This window comes from Oncorhynchus clarkii, chromosome 2 (genome assembly GCF_045791955.1).
Source record: "Oncorhynchus clarkii lewisi isolate Uvic-CL-2024 chromosome 2, UVic_Ocla_1.0, whole genome shotgun sequence".
In the NCBI taxonomy this organism is placed as follows: domain Eukaryota; kingdom Metazoa; phylum Chordata; class Actinopteri; order Salmoniformes; family Salmonidae; genus Oncorhynchus; species Oncorhynchus clarkii.
The window spans coordinates 29738587-29756797 of NC_092148.1; the positions used below are offsets into that span (position 1 = coordinate 29738587).

Below are 18211 nucleotides of genomic sequence, written 5' to 3' on the forward strand. Positions count from 1 at the left end.
ATACAGTTTATTCCCAGGGAGGGGTAAGCTGTGTTCACAGACAGCCAGATAGCGTGATACCTCTTTTGTAATTACTTAGGATCCTTTTTCAGATAAAACCTGAAAGACAAGAACAGGAGAGAGAGTGAGAGAGAAAGAGAAAGAGAAAGAAAAACATTTTTTTTTATATATATATATATGAGAGAGAGAGAGAGAGAGAGAGAGAGAGAGAGAGAGAGAGAGAGAGAGAGAGAGAGAGAGAGAGAGAGAGAGGGGGGACAGTCAACACAGTAATAGAGACTTTGTGGGAGGGAGTTTGAGCATAGGGAGAGAAAAACAGGAACAAGGTTGATAAGACGGTTCCAAAGTTCACCTGCAGCACACCTGGGGATGGGTGCTCCTCTCCCTAAGCTGGTCAGAGATGGTTCAGGTCATGGATAGGATATCCGATGAAGCCCAGAGCCGCTCACCGATACCCGGAGGATTGGGACTTGGTCTCTCCTTGTGTCTTCATTGATTTTGGACCTGGACCATTCCTATTGTTTTCCCTTTGACTGCAGTCGTATTTACTACACATCACATGGTGGGTTCTCCCTGAGGAAATCAGGACAGTACAGACAGTGGGAACGGGATTTGAATCTCACTCTTCTTACTCCTCAAGCCCAATGGATATGTGGCCTAGGAAGGTCATAGTGCTACTCCTGTACTACTATGGTGAGTTTAATGGGGCACTACTGATCTCCTGTTTGATTTGGATGAGTGCACTCTTTTGTAGGTATAAACCTAGACTTACATCCCAAATGCCAACCCTATTTCCGAAATAGTCTACTGGGCTCTGGACAAAAGCACTGCACTATATAGGGAATAGGGTGCCATTTGGGACGCATCACTAAAGTCTTTGTTTCAAATGTAGTTGTAAATTAATTAGATGTAGTGAGGCTCTGGAGGTTTCCCCTCAGTTCTAATCAAGGTCTTGGTGGATAAAGAGTAGTGAACCCTTTGTGGACTTCACTCATTCTAAATTGTAGCGATCAATGGAAAACGGATCCACGGGCATTTGAGTGCTCCATGACTGGTCTATTATATCGACTACATTATTATAGAGGATATCAAAATGCTAATGTTGAAGGGAGTCGAGACTGTGTATCCTTTTCTGGTCACTGTCAATTGCGCAACCTGTAATCTGCATGAGACATGACCAGATGCACTGTGACGTAAGTGGTGTACATACGTAGTTGAGGTTTTAAAAGGGAAAGGTTAACCATGCATAAATTGTTCCTAGAGTACTTATTTTGTAGTGTAGTGAAAATCCTACCCGTTATGTAGTTGGATGGAAATGATCCAACCATTATGTCAAAATTATGAACATAATAATAAACCACATTCATCAATTTCACTCCAACATTGTGAGTAACAGGCCCTGTACGTCTCTAGAGGATATAGTGAAGGTAGCGAGCCTTCCATCACCTCTCAGTATGACTATAATGAACATGTCTAACTTGCACCATTATTCCATTATGGCGACCAATGTACTAGCATTCATTTATTGAAGCAAGCAGATCAGGGATGTCAGTGTGGTACCAAGGCATATGCTGTGGCTATTGTGTATATCACAACTACCAGTAGACCTGATAAATTATAAGAGTATAGTCAAAGAATTACTCCGTAAAAGGAGGAATGCATTTACTCAATTCAACTAGTAGGATGTATTAGTCATGAAATACTTAACACTCAAACAATTGCAGTGTACATTATATACATGATACACTACAGACTAATCAGAGTAAATTACTATCACCAATAGGCTAAGGCTTAACGTGGTTACACTTGTCTTCAATTCAGAATGATCTCTAAGAGTTCTCAAAATACTAACAAATTTACTGTCCTTTAACCAAATTCAAGCATGAACACACATTCAACCTGAATGAACATTTCTTTGCACTTTGCTAGTAAAAACAAAAGACAGGAAAACACACCCAGATTCTAATCTAATCAACTCAATTTAGAATAGAGCAGAGCGCCACTGTGTCGCTCCCTCTTTGAACTATCAGCCGTTCGATTAACAGAATAACTCAGTTTCCCTGTAACAATAAATGCATAGCACTTACAGCACAGTAACACAATATCAAAATGCATTGCTCTTTATGAACTCTTGAAACAATCCAAACATGACAATTTAACTCACAATAACATTCATTTTGTCGATTTCACGTTTTCATCTGTCTTCACACCTCCAATGGTCTCCGTACTCGCAGGGTTCTGTGGGAACGTCCCTCCCCAGAGAAATCCACATATAAGGTGTGTTTAAACCCTGTGATAGCCCACAGATGGTCAGCCATCCAAACAATGTCATAAACCATGATTGAGTCATCACACTACGCCTCAGCACCCGCAAGTCACGAGTATCACCTTTTCTTATTCTTCCACCACAGTTTCTATCATATTATAGTCCTGAAAACTTCTTGAGGAATTAAGGTTGTCCTATAACGGACACTGTATCTTTATGGATGGGCCCTACTGACACAATCTGTTGCTTTTGTTTCATCCTATTCTCACTCAAATCAAACAATTGGCTTGCTTCCACATGTCCAACTGCTTAGGTTCCCTCCTCTGTAGACCAGGAACAATTACACATTTTAGTTCCTGCTACCAAAGAAACAAAGTCCAGCTCACATAATCCTTGTTTGAGTTTGGCCCACAGCTGCTGTGAGTGAACATGGAGCAAGCGTATCTCGAGTGAGGCAGATTTGACAGAGGCTGTTGTTGTGAGCATGTCACATGGGTCGTGACAATGTTGAACGATAGAGCAATGCTTTTTGTGTACTGACTAGCGAGACGTTATGCTACGAATGCTATTGGTGAATGGACAGTCTCAAGTTCACTTTCCCCACCGTCTTTCTCTTTATCTATAGGTTGTTCCGCCATTGGTGAAGGGAAGCCATACTTCATCTCTAGGAATTTCAACACTGTGCTCCACTGGAACAAGGTCGACAGCCCAGATGAAGGGGTCCTTTACAGTGTCCATTACCAAAGGTGAGAGACAGGAAAACAGTGGTCACCTTTTCACCTTTCAACCCAACAGCATATTTATGTGCCTAGGCTAGTGTGACCTAGGGTGATATGTGACTTATGTCAGAAACATTTTAAAGCTGTGTGCTGAAAGACAGAAATATGCCTCTGGGAAGAGACTGAGTGTGTGTGTGGTGTATGTTTAAGTTGAAGTGTCATTTTCTTTCTCTCAATGCTCCTTTTCAGCATCATTGTCCCTATTGCTGCCCCCATCGTTATCCCCATTGTTTTCCCCATTGTTTTGGATATGGTGCATTGCTCTTTCGATTTGCCGCTCCACCTACTGCCATCAGCCTTGAAACTATGGTGCTACTGTACTTCTCCATGCTGCAGGTTGAGCTCCACTGACTGGGGCAAGCCTTAGCAGACAGGCTCTGGCCCGTGCATTACCACAGGCCTCACTCTGTTTCCCTGCACACCACAGGGATAAATCTGTGAAAAAAATTGCCTGTAAAAATGTACGTTCAACTTTACAAACGACACTCAGTTCACCTGTGGCTATGTGAGGCAAATGTTTTCATCGCAATCACTCAATGCCTCTTTGAGATCCTTTGACCAAGTGGAAACGTCAGCTCATCTAATTGCTCATGACATCGTCTGACGGGCAAATGTCAAGTGCCACACCGATCACATTGATTTGTCTCTCCGAGACTGTCACTTGGAATTGCTCGCGTGTCCTTATTCAAGGCCTCATAGCGCCACCATCAAATCAGTTCAGGAAAAGATTGGCCCTGATCATGCCCACTCAATATCGGTTCCCTGTTTGACACAATTTAGCTATTTTTAAATGAGGAAGTAAGGGGTTAAATAAGACACGTATTTCGTAACTCTGTTGTGTTATTTGTGGTCTAGCAAGCTAAGCTGCCGCACGCACACCCTGAAAGGCAAGACATTTACAACATGTGATATGTCATGATAAAGGCTCATGCATGCTTATAACACGTTAAAAAGCATTGTAACTGCAGGCTTCGAGTAAAGTGTTTCTCAATACTTTTTCAAAGTGCAACATAACATTTTGGCTAAGGGTTCCCTCCATAGTGTGTTTTATGTTTGATCATGCTTTTGTTGTGTTCATTATAGACACGGAGAGCCATACAAGCCGAAGATTGAGTGCCAGAACATCACCACTCTTTCTTGTGACCTCACTGCAGAGACACCATACATCTATCAAAATGCCTACTATGCTGAGGTTTTCGCCGACAGTCACTCACTAGGCCGTACAGCACTGTTTAAACCTCTGAGAGACAGTAAGCAATTTCCTCTCTTTATCCCACTTTTTCTAGATTGGGATGTTTTTTGATTATGTGTTGGCTCAGAAGGCAGAATCCTTAGTTGTGATACATACACATAGCCCCAACTTTCTGTTCATATTCCCTAATGACATCAATGTATGTTTCCATGAAAGCTTATGTTACTCACCAATTATTCCAGTGAGCATTTGGCCCATGCTAAAAGGGTTTATCCTCTTTTCTTTCACATTGTCACTAATTTGTTATTTTCCTTAGTCTTATTCTCACTCTTTATTTTGTCTTTTACATGTCAGCTGTCCTTGGGCCAGCCAATGTGTCTGTGACACCCACAACGTCATCTTTAAAAGTGACTGTCACCCTACCGTTAGGACCGGATAATAAGACTTCCATCGAGGAGATTTTCAATAGTACCAGCTTTTCCTACCATAACCCTCCAACCCTCTATATCCTCAACATCACTCATCCTAGCTGGGCAGCACAGGTGATTCTCTCGCATGTACTGCTCACACGCATGCATGCATGGATGCATGCAGACACACACACACACACACACACACACACACACACACACACACACACACACACATATTGAATACACAAACATGTTCTAACTGCTGACTTTTTTTCACAGGTCCATAAAAACACAACTGGAGAGTTTGTCCTCAACCATCTAAAAGACAACAGCGTAAAGTACTGTGGCTATGTGGTCTACATCCCGACTAGAGAAATGTACCGAAATGCCAGTGAGAGCCGTACATTCTGTGTGGTATTACCAGGTGAGGTCATCTGGTGCCCCTCAAGGCTCTGTATGTATGAACAAGCTGGTCTCAGAGCATTTTGTGTTATTTTGTATGAAAATCCAAGGCGCTCCATTTAGTATGATATGATATGTATTAATTTGTGGCTGTCCATGTATGATATGTTATGAATTGCAATTTGTATTTTATGTTCTGAATTAGAAAAATGTTGAATATGTTATGAACTAGCTAGGTGGCTAATGTTAGCTAGCTGGCTACCGTTAGCTAGGCTAGGGATAAGGGTTAAGTTTAGGAGTTAGGTTAAATTGTTAAGGTTAGGGTTAGGGGAAGGGTTAGCTAACATGCTAAGTAGTTGCAAAGTAGCCAAAAAGTAGTAAATAGTTGAAAAGTTGTTAATTAGTTAAAATGCTCAAGTTTTCCTTGACGAGATGTGAACTCGCAATCGTTGGTTATAGACCCACTCATCCACCACGACCAACCACCTTACTTTCGTTTTTGCTTGTCTTTCGTAACCATACCAAAAGTAACATGTCATACTAATTTGAGTGTCCCGGATTTACATTTACATTGTTAAGGGTATTCCTGCTGCCTTTTCAAAGACTATATAAAGACTCACTTCCTGGAGACAAGACTGAATGGAGCCGCTTACTTACGCTTCCTTGAAACTACTGTACTGACTGACCTCACAGACACGCCCACACTTTTTATTTCTTTAAACTTTATTTAACTAGGCAAGTCAGTTAAGAACAAATTCGTATTTCCAATGACGGCCTAGAAACACTGGGTTAACTGCCTTGTTCAAGGGCAGAATGACAGATTTGTACCTTGTCAGCTCGAGGATTCAATCTAGCAACCTTTTGGTTACTGGCCCAACCGCTCTAACCAAGCTCTAACCGCTTCCTCTATAGTGCTGGCAATTTACAACCTATTGGCCTGTTTCCAATAGGCTCTGAGAGTGAAGCAGCTGTATTGTCACTACTGAGGTGTAATAGAAGCAATCTTCCCCTATCCAGGTGAACACTCGCTGCTGTTTCCCTGGTTCCTCCTCTTAGGGTGTCTGCTACTTGGTTCCTTCCTGCTACCGGTGGTGGTGTGTCGTCACTATGCGAGAAAGAAGAGTAACATGCCAGACGCCTTGGTAAGAAATGTAGATTGGGGATTTCCCCATACATGAAGGAGTGCCAGTTCCTGATACTGGAAATACAGGCCTCCAGGCAAAACTTACAGTAACACGTGTATGAGAGGCCTCAATAGGGTGCAACCGAACCTGAGTTTAATCTCAGCCACCAACACGCAATACATTCAGCTCTTTTCTACGGCAAGACCTAACTTAGAACAAGGCACAATGTGTAACAGTAGTTACAATAAAATGTTATCTCTTTGCAATTTACACATGCACTGATTTATGATGAAATGACTGAACTTTACCATTGTTCATTTTCTCTTTAAATGGCCGCATTTACCAATCTTCCCAAAGTTGTATCTGTTTTATTCCATTTCCTCTCATATGCTGAGAAATCATACCCGTTTAATCAGTTGTATCACTGTCATTTGCATTTCATGCCAAGAACTGAAAGCAATTACAAAAGATTACAGCAGTGTTGTTTCAGTGGAGCTCATTTCATTCTTGCCATGAAAGTTGTTCAGAATTATAATTGAACAAGTTAAAGAATCAAATACATTTTGGTTTGACATACATTGTAACCCCTCAATGATTCCCCTCAAGGGTTTGGTGGGTGGAGAGGGGGTCATAGAGGTGTTTTAGTAATAGTTACGTAAACGAAATCCTCTTTCTCTTCTTCACAGAAACTGACAACAAGCAACGTCCCTCCTCCATTGTGGCACCCTCCAGAAGCCATCACCTTCTCCATTGCCAAGTCGTATCATTACCCTGTAGGGTTCTCCTACGGTGACCTGAAGACTGGTAAACTCCAGATGGGGCCAAGGTTCACCAGCAGCGGATCTGGGTCCTATTCCCCCCAGGATGAACCCTCCTCCATTGTCCAGCCCAGGCACTGTGACACCTACATGGGCCAGCAGGGTCCACCTCCAGAGCACTCCAACAACAGCACCCAGTCCTCCACCAACTATAGCATGGTCGTAGTGCAGGTGGCTAATGAAGGTGTGGAGGAAGAATGCCATCGCTATCCAGACAGTGAAGACAACATCAACTCTCCATGGTCATCTGAATCCAGTGACCACAAACCCAGTTGGGTTCAAGGTGGCCCAGTTTTGTTTTCGCGTGGAGCACCACCTGAGCTGAAACAGTGTGTTGGAGACAGGAAATCAACAGGGCACCCCCTGGTACTGCCCACATTGCGGCGTATTGATGGCCTACTGCAGTTGTCCACTTTGCTGCTCCAGCCAGAGACACAGAGTGCCATGGCCAGCATGGCACTGCCTACCGACACTGAGGGGCAGCCCCTTTTGAGGGACCTAGACAGCACTGGGCAAGGGGCATCACTATTGTCTGATCTGGTCACCACGGGGGAGACAGAGTATTTGGACCCTGGTACAGGGAGAGAGGAGGAGAGAACAATATACACCCCAATCTCTCAAATGTGTTTCAATAACTCCAATGACTCACCATCTCACTCCATACCTCCCATCAACCTTGCAGACTGCGAGACCTCATCAATGACATTCTTGTCTGGTTACAAACAACACTGGGTACCCCTTGCCCCTCTAGGGCTAACAGCAGAGGATAACTTTGGGATTTCCTCATATGCTCCACAACAGGCTTGGATTGATCAGGAGGAAGAAGCGGAAGAAGGAGAGGAAGGAGGAGATGAACTAATCCGTGAATTCTTTCTGGGAGGTTGGGTGGTACAAATTCTTTAGTTCCCCTAAAATAATCTTAAGGGCCCCTGTGCCTGTTCGCTCTGTGTGGGTCCCCAATGTACGGCAGAGACAAGTTCCGTCTCAGCGAGTCTTCACAAAGTGCAGGGAGAAGTTGGAAGGAGCAGAGAGAGGGTTTTGGCGGCGGTGCAGAGTGGGGCTTTCACGGTCCCTCTCCTGCCTGCTATGGAGCTTGTGATTCAGAAACAAGAGCAGGATCCTACTCCAGTATCCAGCACACATGGCCCCCTCAATGGAGTCCTACTGAATCAAAGCTATAATTTTGGCCCTTTTTTAAACATTATGACTAGGAGGATCAAGTGTTGTAAAAATGTAGGATCAAGGATATAAGATCAAATGCTGTAAAATAGATTTGTGTACATTATATTGTGACGCTCTATTTAATTTGCATACTGCGCAACAGTTCCAGCAATAGGCTAGTTCTACCAATATATGTGTGCACACATACACACATCTTAAATGTACACTAACATGTTCATTTAAATCATGACTGTGAAGTTTCTGTTTCATTTGAAGAAATGAAATGGACATCCGTGATTCAAGCTCGGTGGCATAAGGTGGTAAACAGCCAGTCACAGGCACAAAGCTTTTCATTTCATCATACTTGGTCTCTTTATTTATTGTTTCTTGTTCTTCATATTATCTGTGTTAGTGTTCCACGTTAGATGCACCACAATGCTGAAGAAAATATGACTGACATTTTCACAATTTAAATTCATATTCGCATTGAAGGTGATACATTTCTAAAATATTATTGTCAGAAACACAAAAAAGGGGCAGCATGAGTTAGGTGAGAAATGTGTCAAATGACTTTGTTGAGTGTTTGGTCTTCGAAGTATGTGACCTCAATAACGTCTAGTCATTGTTTGCTGCCCTTTTGAGGTGATGAAATTACAGGACAGGAGACAAAAGGGTTGGTAATTCTTTACCAGGGTGTGGTGGTTATGGTACTCTGGTGAGCTACTAACACCAAATGGTCGTAGTATCTAAGTGAAACTACCTATGCTATTACTACACTTTGATATATTAATAGGCTAAAACACTGTTAAAACTGGCAGGTATTCCTAGTTGATGCTGTGATGTCTATCACATATTCAACATATATGTACAGTATAATACTGATTTGTTTTTATATGGCTCACTTTTATAACTAATATGATTGTGAATTTGATGCTTTCATTAAAAGGTAACTATTGTGTTACTGAATTGGTTGATCCCATCATTGCTGTCAAAAGGTACTTCAGCAAACATGTGCTTCAGTACCATTAGTAAGCAGGGGAAGTTGAGGGGAAGTCTTGATGGGCTGATATATCAAGTGTTTCTTCTAAGAATTGCTTGACTTCTAAGAATATTCTTTACTTCAAAAAAAATATTATTGATTAGTGTAGATTAGTGCCAGTGTGAATAACAAGACGTTTCACTGCTGTCTCACTGAAAGGCTCACCAGCAGTGTTATTCCTTGTCATTAGGTATTAGCCAAACATATCAGAATAACCTCCCACACAGCCATGTCAACCAATGAGGTGGTTTCTGCAAACAAAGGTCTCAGAAAGGAATACAGTGTGTCCTCCTCCACCCATATACTGTGTATTAGATGACTCAAACAATAAAGTGTCAGCTGGTGGGATATTGATACTGCCAAAGTACAGTGTGGCTGCCAGTTGCAATGTTATGGTTTCTGTACAACCAACTGTCAAACTAGGCAAAAGGTAAGATTGGGAGAAGTTCAGGGCCCATATTCATAAAGCATCTCGGAGTAGTAGCTCTGATCTAGGATCAGGTCCCTCTGTCCATAATATTGTGTTCATTTTGATCTAAAAGGCTGATCCTAGATCAGCACGCTTACTCTGAGATGCATTATGAGTATGGGCCCTGAATTTGTATGATATCATGGAGTAGCTGTGCAGCATGTTCCATTCAAACGTGTCATACTGCTAAAATATGAATTCGCTGGCTGCTCTTGGGGGAAACTTTTCCAGGAATGTCATAACTCAGCCACATTAATTCTGATCCTTTAAAAAAAAAAGTGTCCTAACGTAAATCTCCTGGGCCCGGACATAATTCACTCAAATCTACTTCGGACCTGGTGTCAGAAATCCAATTTGACACCAGATGTTCTGCAGTGAGAAACTGGAGAGGTTAAACATCACTTGTAATAATTGAATGGATTTAATTGCTCATTAACATAAAGTTGCTGACCGGACTTGAGGGGAACTTTATTCATGTGGTTCCTGCTGTCCTGAAGGGGGTCTTGCCTCCAGACCTCATTTGGAAATCTTATGACCAAACACACACACACACGCACACACACACACACACACACACACACACACGCACGCACACGCACAGGCACACGCACACGCACACACACTGCCTTACTATACTTGTGAGGACTTTTTGGGGACCAACATTTGATTCCCATTCAAAATCACATTTTGTCCTAACCCCTAAACCTTACCCTAACCCCAACCCCCTATCCTTAACCACAATTGTAACCCTAACCCCCTATCCTTAACCACAATTGTAACCCTAACCCCCTATCCTTAACCACAATTGTAACCCTAACCCCCTATCCTTAACCACAATTGTAACCCTAACCCCCTATCCTTAATCCTTAACCACAATTGTAACCCTAACCCCCTATCCTTAACCACAATTGTAACCCTAACCCCCTATCCTTAACCACAATTGTAACCCTAACCCCGAAGTCTAAAATAGCCTTTTTACAAGGCAAAATGTCCTAACTTCTTTGAATATTAGTTGGTTTACTATTATTTTGAGGACTTCCAGTACTCACAAGTATAGTAAAACATGTACACACACACACAGGATGTCAGGAGATGAGGTGGAAACCGGCCACTATGGGCAACAGTGAGAGCTGTTACCTTCAAGTAGGCATGATCATCTGCCTCTGATTCCAAAGGTTGCATGTTCAAATCCTACAGGCAGAAAGTTGTTTTAGATATTTTTGTTTTAAACATTTAAACCTTAACCCTAACCTTAATCGGAGTTAATGCCTAACTTTAGGAATTCGGAGGTAATGCCTGAACTTAACCCTAACCTCAGTTTGAGAGGGAGAGTGTGAAGATGAGAAGGAGGACCGGAGGTAAGCTTGCTACCACTATAATTGATTTAAATAAAAACAATAATAAAAACAACATGTTTCATTGCCCATAATGAAGCTTTTTATCAGAGTTATAGCCCTCACAATTAGCCATATTCAAGTTATTTACATAACCTATATTACCATGAAGTGGCAACCATGGAGATGGAAAGTGCATAGGTGCTGAAATTCGAGAAGGCCTCATTTATTTAAACAGTCTTCAGGCTTAGTGTTGGAGACTGTTTGACAGACAAAATTATAGTCTACTATCCATAGATTTTGTCAGCCAATTTCATCGGTGTCAGCGAAGGGCTTGGTGTGTTAATTAATAAGATTCTAATGACACACTAGAACGTCAATCTAATTAACAAATAAAAAGATCCCCATCAAAATCCGTCAGTTTAAGCTAGAGATATCATTGTTTTTTGCATGGGCTGCGTCTCAATCCACCACATCCGCCTATGTCAGCATTCCGCATCTGTGGTGGAAAGTGGCAGAGCTACAGACCAGGAGACTTCCTGAAAATTGGTCTTCTCACAAAAACCTCTGTAGCGTCCGAACGGTTTGGCCTACAACTGATATGACCACTCTATGGAAATATGAGACTCAGGAGCATGACGGTGTTCCCCGTTTTGCTCTACGACCCCCACAAGTGTCAAGGGAAGCGTCTGAAGGTAACCCGGTACCGGTTGAACATTTTTATTGAAGTATGGAGGTAGTTTTCTGCCAACAAAAAAGGGGTTAAATGTGTGTCAAAACACAAAAATATTTCCAGAGCTTAATTATATCTCCTAGATATAGGACACCTTTTTCATTATGATACATTTTTGACTGACTGTTTTGCCATTGATGAATGTTAGTCAATGTGTTTCTATGGGCTTTAGTAGTCAAGGCCAAAATCAATATATGTATATTATGTCTACAGGGGTCCTAAAATTCCAAATCAAATATCTAAATGATCCATGGTATAGCCATCCTAAAACAATTCCGTATGTTAGCTAAGTATACCCCCCCCTCCCTTTTTTTGTTAAAGAAAATGACTAAAAGCATAGGCCTACCGCTTGTTAATTTAAAACCTCTTTGGGCTAGGGGGCAGTATTTTCACGTCCGGATGAAAAGCATGCCCAAAGTAAACTGCCTGCTACTCAGGCCAAGAAGCTAGGATATGCATATTATTAGTGGATAGAAAACACTCTGAAGTTTCTTAACTTCTTGAGAATACTTGACACGCAGACGTCCCAAGTATGCCCCTGGAAATGCAAATGCGCTACGCTAAATGCTAAATGTACTCGTTACAACTCAATCTTTGATCAAAATTCACAAGCAGGGTATTGAATTAAAGCTACACTCGTTGTGAACCTAGCCAGCAAGTCAGATTTTTAAAATGCTTTTCGGCGAAAGCATCAGAAGCTATTATCTGATAGCATGCACCCCCCAAAATGCCAGCTCGACACGTAAACAACAGATTTTGCGATAGCCGGCGCTACCCAAAACGCAGAAATAAAATATAAAACATTCATTACCTTAGACGAGCTTCTTTCTTGGCACTCCTATATGCCCCATAAACATCACTATTGGGTCTTTTTTTCGTTTAAATCGGTCCATATATACCCAAAATAGCTTTGTATGGAAGTTGTGTCATTCAGAAAAAATCATCGTTTTTAAACGCTGCGTAATTTTTTAAAATTAAAAAAGTTGACGATAAACTTTCACAAAACACTTCGAAATCCTTTTGTAATCCAACTTTAGGTATTAGTAAACGTTTATAATCTATCAAAATGATTACAGGGCGATGTCTCTTCAATAGGTCTTCACTTCAAAAACAATGCCATCTGATCTCTCCCTCAACTGCATCCGGGTGAAGACTGGGAAAATGGAGGTCAGACAGAAGGATTTTCCAACAATTAATTCAATTGAAAATTAGGACAATGGCGCCACCGTGCGGAATTTGTATGAATTGCAGGCAGATTCCCATTAAATTCTGTTCTCTTTTAACAACTGGTGGAAGTGACTTATGGAAATTATTTTTTGCTTTCAGAGAGCAGTTTTTCTTGCGTTTTTCAATGAAACACACGATCTGTTATAGTCACAGCCGTGATTTAACCAGTTTTATAAACTTCAGAGTGTTTTCTATCCACACATACTAATCATATGCATATACTATATTCCTGGCATGAGTAGCAGGACGCTGAAAAGTTGCGCGATTTTTAACAGAATTTTCAAAAAAGGAGGGGGTAGAAGTAAGAGGTTTTAAACTGTTTGAATAATGCCTGTGAGTATAACAGAACTAATTTGGCAGGCGAAACCCCGAGCACAATCCATCCAGGGAAATTGTTTTTTGAGCTCAAAGTGTTTTCCATTAGGTTTCTATGGTAATCCCTTTTTAATAGAAATATGCTTGCTGTTCCTATGGCTTCCACTAGATGTCAACAGTCTTTAAAAATTGGTTGATGTTTTTCCTTTGAGAAATGAAGAAGTATTCCTTTCCTTTCCATGTGTCACACAAAGGGACTCAAGTCTTTTGGAGCACGCTTCACTTTGTTTTCGTCCGTTATTGAGCACAGTATTTACCGTCTTAAATGTTATCTATTTTTTACGTTTTAGGATACATCAATTCTGATTAGGAACGTTGTTTGAAATGTTTGGATCAAGTTAACAGGTAACTTATTAGATACTTTGTAGGCATGTTGGGCGAGTTGGAACCGGTGTATTTCTTAATCAAACGCGCCAAGTAAATTTACATTTTGGGGATATAATGAAGGAATTTATCGAACAAAAGCACCATTTGTGATGTTTATGAGACATTTTGGAGTGCCAACAGAAGATCTTCAAAGGTAAGACATGAATTATATCGTTATTTCTGCTTTTTGTGTAGCACCTGCCTGGTTGAAATCTGATTTTCATGTGTTTGTATGCGGGGTGCTGTCCTCCGATAATCGCATGGTCTGCTTTTGCCGTAAAGCCTTTTTGAAATCTGACATTGTGGCTGGATTAACAAGAAGTTAAGCTGTATTTTGATGTATAACACTTGTATGTTTAATGAATTCTTATTATGAGTATTTCTGTTTTTGAATTTGGCGCACTGCAATTTCACTGGATGAATCAATCCCATTACCGGGATCTGAGCAGGAATGGGGGTGAATGGATCCCTAAGAGGTTTTAAGATAAATAATGCATTTTGGACCTAATTATATAAAGCGATCTATAACTACGCTTTAGTCCGCAATGCTTTATGCTAGAAACATCCTGTAAAATGCAGGGAAAGACGTGACTCCGATGCATATGGGGTATCTTTGATTTATCTCTATGACATTCAGAGCCTGCACTACAACCTTCTCTAGCTGACTAAACAAAAAATGTACTTTGCTTGGGAAGTAATGTGTGATTCTGTCACTATCAATTCATTATTTCGATAGGCTACTTAACAACATACTAACTCTAAATCAGTCAGGAGCAAGCCTGGTAGCCTAAGAAGGAATGAACATGTATTATTTAGGCTATATTATTGTCAATATTAATATTATTTCAAGGCTATAGCCTGCCATTTAAGAAATACATTATGAAGCATTTGTGACACGCTAGAGGCTGGTAGCAGTGTTCAGCACTTCAACAACACATCAACAACAGCACTTCAACCAACATGCCTATAAATGTAGCATTTAGGCTCTATAAAATGAAGAAGAAAAAATAGAAAGATCCTTAGAGTTAAATAGCAATTAAACAAAAAATGCCTTATTAGGCCATACATTGCCTTTGAATTAACTTTTAGAAACACGAGTTTGGCCAGTATTTGGTTTGAGGATCATGTGGTGTGCATACAAGTGCATATAGGCCTGCCTGATGATACACGGCTGCTGTGTTAAACAACAGATGCATTTTTCTCGAATTCATTGATGATCAGATACTTCTGTTGAAACTGGTTCTGTTGCACTACTTTTTTACTGTCGATAGACAACTTTAGCACTGTTCCAAACTTAGACTATCCTCTTTTTTTAACAATAGCCTGTATGCAAATCAAAATGTAGTGAAAATGTAGTGAAAGAGCCATCCTGATAATGCAGCCATCCTGTTCATGTGAGAGGGGGAGAAAGGATAGGGGAAACTGTCCAGCCCCTTGGCTGGTATTGCAGACTTTTATTCTTACTTTGACTGTTTCCTTTGGACAGATGTCCAGACCATTGAAACTGTGTTCACTTGCAACAACACTCTGACAGAAACTCCACTCTATCTGTCAGACATTCCCTCTACACATCCTCTCCTGTCTCCTTCTCTCCATACCCAAGAAGAAAAGAGAGAGAATTGCAGTGATGACCCTCTGGTCTCTTCTAACATACAGTAGTTCCCGATTCTCCAAGAACTTTCTGAGCGAATCCCAATAGAGTTCTTTGAAATAAGTGCAAATTGCATTTCAAACTGAAGTGAAAAGTGTCACTGCCTGCCCTCAATCAATGAATATATTGATGGGGTGGGAGTTTTACTCACTGAGAAATAATTTTCAGGGATTAATAGCTCGTACTGACCCTAGCAAAGGATATTGTTTACATCAACCTCTTCTCACAAACAAAACAGCCAGGTGGAAAAGCCAGCATCGTATTTTTCAAAAAACACAACCAGGAGACGATTGATTGAAAATAAAGAGGTTATCTAAGAGAAATACAGTTATTTTTTGCTCTTTGGTGTTTCTTAACTTATCAGCTTATATATTATATGGAGATTGCTTAATAGTTCCTTTGGGAGTTGAACTCTAAACCCTTCGTTCCAAATTTCTATCTTTGAGAGTGGGCATTTTGATGGGCTCACTTACCATATTCTCTGATCTGAGGCAAAAGGCAGCCTCTGAAAAATATACAGCTTGATGGGGGCAAAATCAATTTCCTTTGAAGTAATGAAAATCTTATCAGCTAACGTTTGAAGACTTTGATGGGACTAGACAAGAGGAACGGGTCAATTTTGGTATCTTTTACAACCCACTATCACCCCAATATTCTCTCTTGGCAGTCGCTATCTTTTTTCCTACTTCCGCATATTAGGTTCCGCTCGGATAAAATGGACCAATTTAGCTTGCTCCATTGAAATATATGCATGGCTCGTTGCTAATGAAGTTTTGTTCTGATCTGAAAGTTTAATTGAGGAGCAAGCTGGATCCGTTAACTCTGTTTCTCACACAGTTGCCTGTCATGATGGCAAGACGCCAACTTTGCCCATGAAAATATAATGCTAACGCTAATTAGCAATGCGTACGCCAGTGTTATTTTTAAATGTCAATTTGATGTCTTTCAACAACAACAAAAACAAACACACAGGATGAGAAGCTTCATGTCTGATAGCCTACATTTAGTAACTTCATTAGGTTGTAGATATAGAGCAATTTTTGTTTTACAAGCAAAAAGCCCTGTAGCAGACACTGATGTCGGGATCTTGACAAACTTAGCAGTGAGTGAGTCATGACCATGAAAACACACAAGACTGATGGCTATAGCTATGCTCAACAAGTATATTATTCTTCTAGTTTTATCTAGCTCTATTTGCGATATTTTACCTTGCCTCGTTGGCTTGCTAGCTTGCTAGGCAATCAACCGTCAAAACACATCTGCGATGTTGTAGCGTAGACAATAACCATCTGATTACATATTTTCTGACTTCCATGAGCTGCATCTAAATTTGGATGTGAACGTATTTACTTCCATGTAAACAAACTGCTTTCCGATTCGGAACTGTGCTTGCAACTTTTCATGACGTAGCCAGGAAATGGGTCTATAACAGTGGCGGTCAGTGCCGTTTATGATGAGGCAGGAGGATTATTTTGTTAATGAGAATGGCTTTATTTCTATTGCAGCATGTTGGAGGACTTTCATTCATATTCATTCACCCAGTTCAATGTAACATCGATAGGTTTAGGCTACTACATGATACTCAAATTTTCCCTTTACCCATCAATGAGGTTGCTATAACCTAGCCTATTAATGAAAGTTTACAACGTAGGTGCACACAGAGAGAAAATTTTGAGATAGCAGTGACACATTCAATATCACCTTTCACACTCTTGCCATCATCTAGCTTATCTAAGGTGTAATCATTAGTCTAACAGTTGCAAAAATGAGTTTCTATTGGACAAGTTCATGTATTTTTATCCCTGTTTCGTTTGTTTCCGTTAAAGAAACGTTTTTCAACAGAATCGGCGGAATGAATACACCCCAGATCACAGCAACCACGTTTTGTATTCATTCTAGCCTCTATGCACTCTCCTCCTCTCACATTTTCCCTTCGTTTATGGACTTCAATGCACAACACATCAGCTCTATATGACCAGATGAAAAATCCTTGCCACGCTTAACCACGTCATAACCGCTACAGACAGCCTACATCACATATGTCAGAGTCAAGGCCCGCGGGCCACATCCGGCCCGCAAGAAGGTTTTTTACGGCCCCTGGGATGATCTTGATTTATTATTAGAACCGGCCCGCAGCAAGCCGGCAGCCCGCAGATCTTTTACACGCACCAATACTACATTTCCCACAATGCAAAGGTGACGCACCGAGCAGTAGGCTGCTTCATTTCAATATTTATTGGCACAGCAGTCGTCAGCATCACAGTAAAATTAACTTTCAGATACCCATCAAAAATGGCAAAACGGAAGGTGGATACTGAGAACCGGGGGTTTCAAACAAGGTGGGAGTCGGAGTATATGTTCACGAAGGTAGCTGGAAAACCTGTGTGTCTTCTGTGTGGAGAAAGTGTGGCGGTACTGAAAGAGTATAATCTGAGACGACATTATGAAACGAAACACGCGGACACACACGCGGACGCAACTGTCAAGGCCAGTTTTATTTTGGCAGAAGAGATCGCTAAATCAGCCCGGCCATTTACGGAGGGGGATTTCATCAAAAACTGCATGATTAAAGTTTGTGACGAAGTTTGCCCAGAAAAAAGGCAACTCTTTTTAAATGTGAGTCTGAGCAGAAACACCATTGCCGAGAGAGTAGACCAGTTGTCCATCAATCTAAAAGAGCAGCTTGTGAAAAAGGGAAAAGATTTTATTGCATATTCCTTGGCTGTGGATGAGAGCACCGACATTTCTGACATTGCCCAGTTGTCAATTTTCATCCGCGGAGTGGACTCCAACCTAAGCGTGACAGAGGAGTTTTTGGCTTTACGTCCTATGCATGGCACAACTACGGGGCATGATTTGTAT

The 18211-nt window shown here is 41.1% G+C and overlaps 1 protein-coding gene across 1 annotated transcript; it reads left to right on the forward strand.

The window, feature by feature from the left end:
• Positions 1 to 379: 379 nt before the first annotated feature.
• Positions 380 to 9078, forward strand: LOC139380848 (uncharacterized). Its single transcript, XM_071123953.1, has 7 exons — positions 380 to 693; positions 2892 to 3012; positions 4129 to 4295; positions 4592 to 4779; positions 4930 to 5074; positions 6070 to 6194; positions 6863 to 9078. The coding sequence occupies exons 1-7, from the start codon at positions 645 to 647 to the stop codon at positions 7895 to 7897; spliced, it is 1830 nt and encodes a 609-aa protein (XP_070980054.1). The 5' UTR covers positions 380 to 644; the 3' UTR covers positions 7898 to 9078.
• The last annotated feature ends 9133 nt before the right edge of the window (positions 9079 to 18211 follow it).

Excerpts from the sequence above, each read along its gene's own strand:
- LOC139380848 (XM_071123953.1), top strand. The coding sequence starts at position 645 with ATGGATATGTGGCCTAGGAAGGTCATAGTGCTACTCCTGTACTACTAT. Across the intron at positions 4,296-4,591 it reads GTTTAAACCTCTGAGAGACA|CTGTCCTTGGGCCAGCCAAT; the intron begins GTAAGCAATTTC and ends TTTACATGTCAG. Across the intron at positions 6,195-6,862 it reads GTAACATGCCAGACGCCTTG|AAACTGACAACAAGCAACGT; the intron begins GTAAGAAATGTA and ends TCTTCTTCACAG.